Raw genomic sequence first — 6,932 nt, 5'->3', positions numbered from 1 at the left:
GTAAGAAAGTAATGGGGGGGGGGGTGGTTTGTAAGCATCACTCTCCTCAGGGAACAGTAAAGCATGTCGGAGCATCAGCCAGAGTCCCAGCAGCAGCACAACAACATCCTCTGGTATTGATTTCCAGCAGATGGAAGCAGAGCTTTAGTTAAATCACAGCAGACTAAAAGTTGGCTGTCCCTCTAGCTTCTTAGAGATTTTTTTGGCATTTAGACCATATGGGGTTTTTCCATAAGACCGAAGCGTCTGCTATTATTGTTCAATGACAAAAAAAAGTCAGCATTCAGTGTTTATTTTCTTCTCCTGTGGTTGAAAAATGGTCTGTAACAGCATTTAGAGCAGAGGTTTCAAAGTGTTTTTTAATAATAGTGTTTAACTCTGTTCCTCTCCTCTATCTCATGTAGCAGTGGTGGCAGAAGGTTTTTAGATCCTCTACTGATGGAAAAACATCAATACATCCGTATGAAAATACTCCATTACAAGTTAAAGGAGAATTCTGGTTGATTTCAACATGTAGCTCTGTTTTTTAATTTGTAGTGCTGTCAGTAGCGAGACCAGTGCTAGAGTTAGCACCCAACAGGCTTAAACAGGCTTAAACAGGGCAAGTTTTAAACTTGTTTTAGCAAAACAGAAGCAACATGTTAAAATCGACCGGAATTCTCCTTTAAATTCGTGCATCAATCATACAATCAGCTAAAAGCAATTAGAGTTGAACATAAATCTGAGTCAGAATTTATTATTATTGACTTTTTGCATTACAGATCTGCCAACCTTAAAACTGCTACTATTACTTTATGTTTCTCTAAAAGCTGTTCTAGAGGATTTTGGGGGGGAAACATTTGCATATTCGGATGTTTTTTTTACTGGCATGAAAATAATCAGATGTAAAATCATTTAATATTTGCCCAAACATCAGTTGCTGATAATTTAAGTGAAAGCATATTGGCACCAGTGTTGATCTCCAAAACACACACACACACACACACACCACCCACACCACACACACACACACACCACACACACACACACACACACACACACACACACACACACACACACACACACACACACTTTGCATTGATTTTTCAATGAAAAGTGCTTTACAAATAAAATGTATTATTATTATCAGTAGATAGATAGATAGATAGATATTTATTGATCCCAATAAAATGGGAAATTACAGTGTTACAGCAGCAAAATCAGTCACACAGCACAGAATATAAATATAAATGAAATATTAGGATACAATATACATGGAATAATAATGGGAATAAAATACACAAACAACTATTTGAATGTATACAAGTTGGGAATACAAAAATGTGCAACTGCCTAAATAGCATGATTATTATAGTTATGAAGCTCGGGGATGAGGAAGGCCGGGGAGGTCAGACGTGTTTGTGGTGGCAGCTGGTGCAGCAGATGTTTTTGGGCTTGCTCAATCACTTTAACACCTGTTCGTCCTCTGACTCAGTGGACTATTTACTTAGAAATAGATAACGGTCCGCCAGTTTGTTTTGTTCATTTGTTTTTTTGACGTACTTGCTCTTCTCATTTAAATAGGTTGGGTTAATTAGAGTCACTAATCATTTTAAGAGCTTGGCAGACATCTTGTTAAGATGATGGATGTCCGAGTGTGGTCCTGTATGACACGTTTGTGCCTGACGTTGGCCAGCAGGAGGCAGTGTTAGATGTCAAATTGAAACAGGCTCGTTCAGTGTTGGACAGTAGATCCTTCAACAGTTAATTCTGACTGACATTTTCCTAAAAAACAGGGGTGAATGGGTTTTAATGTCTGTGAGGAATTGTGGTTTCTGGCATTGAAAATAATGCACAGCATCTTAGTTTATTCTTTGCAAAGAACCGCAGATCTTTGTGTTTAGGTGCTGTTTGAGTTTTACTCCATTTGTTATTTGTTTTGCCGGTTTGTCATGGACTTGCTTGCTTTTTGCTGACATCGGTGAAGGAAATACTCAGATTTAGCAACATGTATCTTATTCCATCTTATTTGAAACGTGAGGCTTTGCTGCTTTTTATCATTGCCAAGTCATATTTCTTTTTTAATTTTAGACTAAGTTGATCAAAATAAGATATTTGAAGACGTCACCTTGAGCTCTCAGAACTTGTGATTAGCGGTTTCAGACATTTGAGAGACAATAATCACTCAATTGAAATCTAATTCCCAGAATAATTCGTAATGGAGACAATCATTACTTGTAGGCTAGTCTTGCATTGCCAGACCTACAGCATCTCCACAGCGCCCTATACTCCGATGCTTTCCTTCAGTAAAAGTACTAACTCCACAATGTGACAGTACTCTGTACTATCTGCACCAATGTGCCATTCAAATTTTAATAAAGAAAGTCAAAAGAAAGACACAAAAAAATGAATAATATTAGATTAAAACATAACAATAATAAAAAAGTTTGACGTGTTGTAAATAAAACCATGTACTAGAATGACCCTCTCAAAGTGTTACAAACACTATATATTTTATTTCATCTTATTAATAATTCATTTTACATGAAACAGCATTTAAAATGTTGGGGTTAAACTATTTTCGTTCAGTAGTTTTTGCTTTCTATATTTTGTTATATATGATGATGATTGTAGGCTTTGTATGTAAAATCTTAATCTGCAAAAAAAATGTAAGTGATGACTTGAGCTATTTAAAAAATATGTGGATAAAAAAAGTAATTCATACGATATTTCGCTCTAAATGTGTTGGGAAAATACGTACAGTACAAATACCTTTTAAATTGTACTTCCGTGTAATACTGCTAGATTAATGTTACTTTCTAATGTTTGCAGACCTGCTGTTGGTTCTTTGGCAGACATCAGGGACAGTAAACTGTACATGAGTGTGTTTTCTTTTCCCATGCCAGCCTGCTGCCATAGTGAGAGCAGAAACAACACACCCATCATTTCCCAAAAGGCATGACGTGACGCTGCCTTCAGGGACACCTCGTAGATCTGTACTTTGTACCGTGTACCCATTTTAAAGCTTACCTTACCACACAGTATTACAAGAGCACATTGCATTTACACAAAAAAACTTACCTTGTAATTATGAGTTACTATTTTATAATAAGAAAAGATCTCGTAGTCATGAGATAAGATGTCTGTTTTTTGTGTTAATGCAGTGTGCTTCCGTACGGTTAGAAAACAGAAGGAGACGGCTTTGTGACAGAAATAGCTGTTTTGCTGGTCGGCTCCATGAAATGTCATATTATGTGTATTCATATAGATATAGACAGATATTATTATTATTGTAGATATTCTAATATTCTGTTATAAATGCGTAATTCCACTCAAGTGGATATCCAGCAGTTTAATAATAACAATATCTACATATAGGCCTACTAAGGGAAAATTGAGAAAGAAAATAAACAAATAAATCCAATCCAATTTATTTATATGGATTATATAATTGATCTCCACTGGGGAAATTTACTTGTTAAAGCAACATAAAACACTCTAAAGAAGTAGAAAACACATAAAAAACTTTTGAAGATTATAAACACTAACAAACAATAACAAGAAATAAACATTCAGTTATATACATTGTATATTACAATACATTGCTTTTATACACGCACACACTTTGTGCAAATATATGTACAGATGTAATAAACACTATTGCCATTTTTATAATAAAACATTTGATGATTGAGATAAAGGTGAATGTTATTGTTTTAGATGTCTCCGAGAAAACATGGCTATGCCCTTAGGGCCATTAGGGCATAGCCATGTTTTCTCAGAATAAATATGAACGGAAGGCTATTTAAAGAATGGTAATCATCCGTTACATCCCGCGACGCGAGATATTTCCGATAGCCCTGAAGGCAGCACATGCCTGAGGGGCGGGGTTTAGAAAAGCCTAAATCTGAGTCATGACTCGTCTGAACCCAACGGACAGCAGCGATGATCCGACACAGCGGCTGGCCCACAGACAGCAGCAGCAGCGACTCTCTGGTTTAACAAAACCCAGACAGAAACGGTGAGCATGTCGCTATCGTTACTGTGACTCGGCTCCGCGGGCATCCATGGTCTATTTGTCGGGGATGCAAACCGAGGCGCACAGCGTCAAACCGGGACAGCTGGTCGAGATGTTTGACTCGTCGTGGAGGGTGCGGAACATTTGGGACGGGGTGAGGCTGGAGGTGGTGGAGGACCGCAGCCCGGTGGTCCTGCACAGCCTCACACACCTGGACCCGGACCTGCCGCTGCTGGAGGTGAGCAGGAGGAGGCCGGGGGGAAGTGGCAGGGCAGGCGGGAGGAGGGTGGAGGAGAAGCGGGGATAAGAGGCGACAGAGGTCCGTTAGCTGATGCGGTTTGTAGTGTTGGGATGTGGAGGACGTCCGGAGGATCCGAACTGGTTTTGAGGGTTGGGGGATTTTGGATTGATCCTGAACTGATAGGAATTATAAAAGAAACGAGCAATGTTAGGAATTAGTTTAATTTGAGGTTATTTACCGTCAAGTTATGTTTTTTAAAATAAAAGCATTAGCTAGTATATAAAAAGATATCCCCTGTGTGCTTTCTCTACTTTAACTCTTTTTTTGGATGTCAACCCCACTTTTAAACCAGTTTATTACACATTTAAACAACATCTGTAGGTATCCAAAATATACAATGAATAGGTTTGTATGTAGGAAGATGATTTATTTATTTATTTATTTATTTATTGTCTTATACCTCAGATGATGTAATGTATGAGAACATCTACTAATCCTATATTTGTAAACCCTGTAAAGCCTTATTATAAGCAGTAGAGGCCATTTAAACAGCTTATGGATGTCAAATGCTGAGTTGCTGGATATAAATGGATAGGACTCTGTATTAGGTAACATACATAATGGACATAACAAAAGTAAAAGGAGAACAAAATGATACTAAAGATTTAGAGTGAAACCTATTGTGACACCCCTTAGACATTGGCACAAGGTTACTGTAACAGGATGACTTGCTTTTTTTCTGTGGGTATCAGTTCTGCCTCTACATGCACACTGATTCAATCCAATACTGAATAGATGTTAACTGTAGCCTCATAGTGCAGGTGTCATTCAGGTCTTACTGTTGAGGATAATTTTGTCATATCACACACTTGTATTTCCTGTGTTGTAAGATTCAGAGTTGTTCTGTAAGTCGAGCTAGAAGCCAGTTCCATCCCAAACCCAAAGAAATTAAATTAATATTGATATAAAACAGACAAAGTAAGCAAATATTGAAATCGGAGAGCCGGGAATGTTTGGTGATTTTGAGTTAAAAAGGATTCATTTATTAACAAATTACGTGCAGAGCTACTTATCGATTCCTTGTTTAATCATTTCAGCTCTACTAAATGCTAACATTAGCATGGCCAATGGGAATGTCATGAGGTTTGCAGGCAATTGGTCATAAACCAGTACTGGACAGATTTCAATTTTGAACCAATGATGACGCTAAGTAAATGTGAAGGGATCATCAAAGTGATTCAAATTCATCTTGAGGGGAACATGAATGTGTGCACAGATATTTTATATAAAAGCACAAAAGGGGAACCCATGATTCATAGTCACCTCAAGCCATTAGGGTTCATCTTGTTCAATTTCATGGCAATCCATCAAATAGTAGAGCCAATAATATCACCCTAATGCTCTTCTGGCAGTGTATTTTTTTTCGTACACCCTGAGCTCATTTCATACCATAACCCTACTTCTTTATTTCCCCACTACGTCACTTACCTTTTCAACCTACATGAACCAAAGAGAGTATCACTGTTATCTCTAAAATGTCCTTTTTTAATGAATTAGGTGGTAGCATTCTCTAGCACTGCGCACCTTACGTCACGAACATTCAATGAGATCAGGAGGGAGGATGAGTAATGACATTAATTTGTCCTATGTAAAGCCGGGGACGTGGACAGCCTGCTAACTGTTACCACATGGAGACCATGGTCTGGTCTCCGCTGACTGTACACTTTTTTGATTTGCTCTCGTCTCTGGTCATCAATCAGACCTGGACTGATATCACAAACCTGGTGTATGTTTCCCTTTTTCATGTCGGGAGCTCAGAGAGGTAGCTTCAGCTATAACCTGCTCTGCCTCTTCGCACTGCTCTAATCTAATCCTCTCCTCTAACACAATTACTAATGCTTAATCCCCCTCCGGCAGAGGCCGAGGGGTTTCCTCAACAATCGCCGTCTTTCTTCCCAGCAGTCCAGAGGCTAATGTGGACGTTATTCAATGTCATGGTTCTTTTACTGTATAAAAAGGTCACTGGAAAGGGGGATGTGGGGGAGGTTGGTGGGTTGGATTCAGTCATTTGTTGATATACCTCAGGCTCTCATGGATCCACCATCAGAGTCTGTACACACTGTATCATATAGATGAGGGGATCAAATGGCTCTGAAATGGAGGTTATCAAGTTACAGCTGTGTTAGAAAGAAATTAAAGCTGTGTTGCCTTTTTTCTTTTTTACATATTTTTTTTAAATCAATTTATCGTGACTAAAGGTTTGAAATGAGTGCTGTGCTTGATTTGGCGGATGAAAAGTCATTGTTGGCTTCATGCTGGCTGATCGTGTTTGAATTTTCTTGGTTACAAACAATCTGAAGTTTCTGGGCATAGGTCGATGCTTATTGCCTTTTCCGCTTCTGTTGATCTGCCAATTCATAATTTATTAAGTTTATGACCAGATTGAACTTGGCGAGGCCACCATTTTCTGCAGACACCTCCAATGATTCGGGCTGGGTTTAAAAGGTTTTGCATCTGTTGCTGTTATTGTACCTGTGTTTAGCTACCGATGTTCTTTTTTCAATTAAATCTTTGGCAAGTTTGATGTCTTTGATAGTCCTTACTTATGTACTGCGCTTGTGCGACTCTAAACAAAGATGGAACAGAAGTGTGATGCCTCAATTTGTAGCTAAAACAGAGAGCTCAACACACAGG

At 38.4% G+C, this 6,932-nt stretch overlaps 1 protein-coding gene across 7 annotated transcripts in view; it reads left to right on the top strand.

Moving 5' to 3' along the window:
• The window catches only part of LOC116689159 (ral guanine nucleotide dissociation stimulator), a 65,908-nt gene that overhangs the window by 23,206 nt on the left and 35,770 nt on the right, over positions 1-6,932 (top strand). For 3 of the 7 annotated variants that reach the window (XM_032515573.1, XM_032515568.1, XM_032515567.1), the window contains exon 1: positions 3,927-4,235. The exons of 3 other annotated variants lie outside the window; for them this stretch is intronic. In XM_032515573.1, coding sequence (XP_032371464.1) covers positions 4,047-4,235 — 189 coding nt within the window. In that variant the 5' untranslated portion in view covers positions 3,927-4,046. Of the gene's footprint in view, positions 1-3,925; positions 4,236-6,932 lie in introns of those variants that run through there. One more of the 7 variants, XM_032515566.1, reaches the window with a different exon arrangement.

This window comes from Etheostoma spectabile, chromosome 5 (assembly GCF_008692095.1).
Source record: "Etheostoma spectabile isolate EspeVRDwgs_2016 chromosome 5, UIUC_Espe_1.0, whole genome shotgun sequence".
Lineage (NCBI taxonomy): Eukaryota > Metazoa > Chordata > Actinopteri > Perciformes > Percidae > Etheostoma > Etheostoma spectabile.
This window is presented reverse-complemented; position numbering and strand designations above follow the sequence as displayed.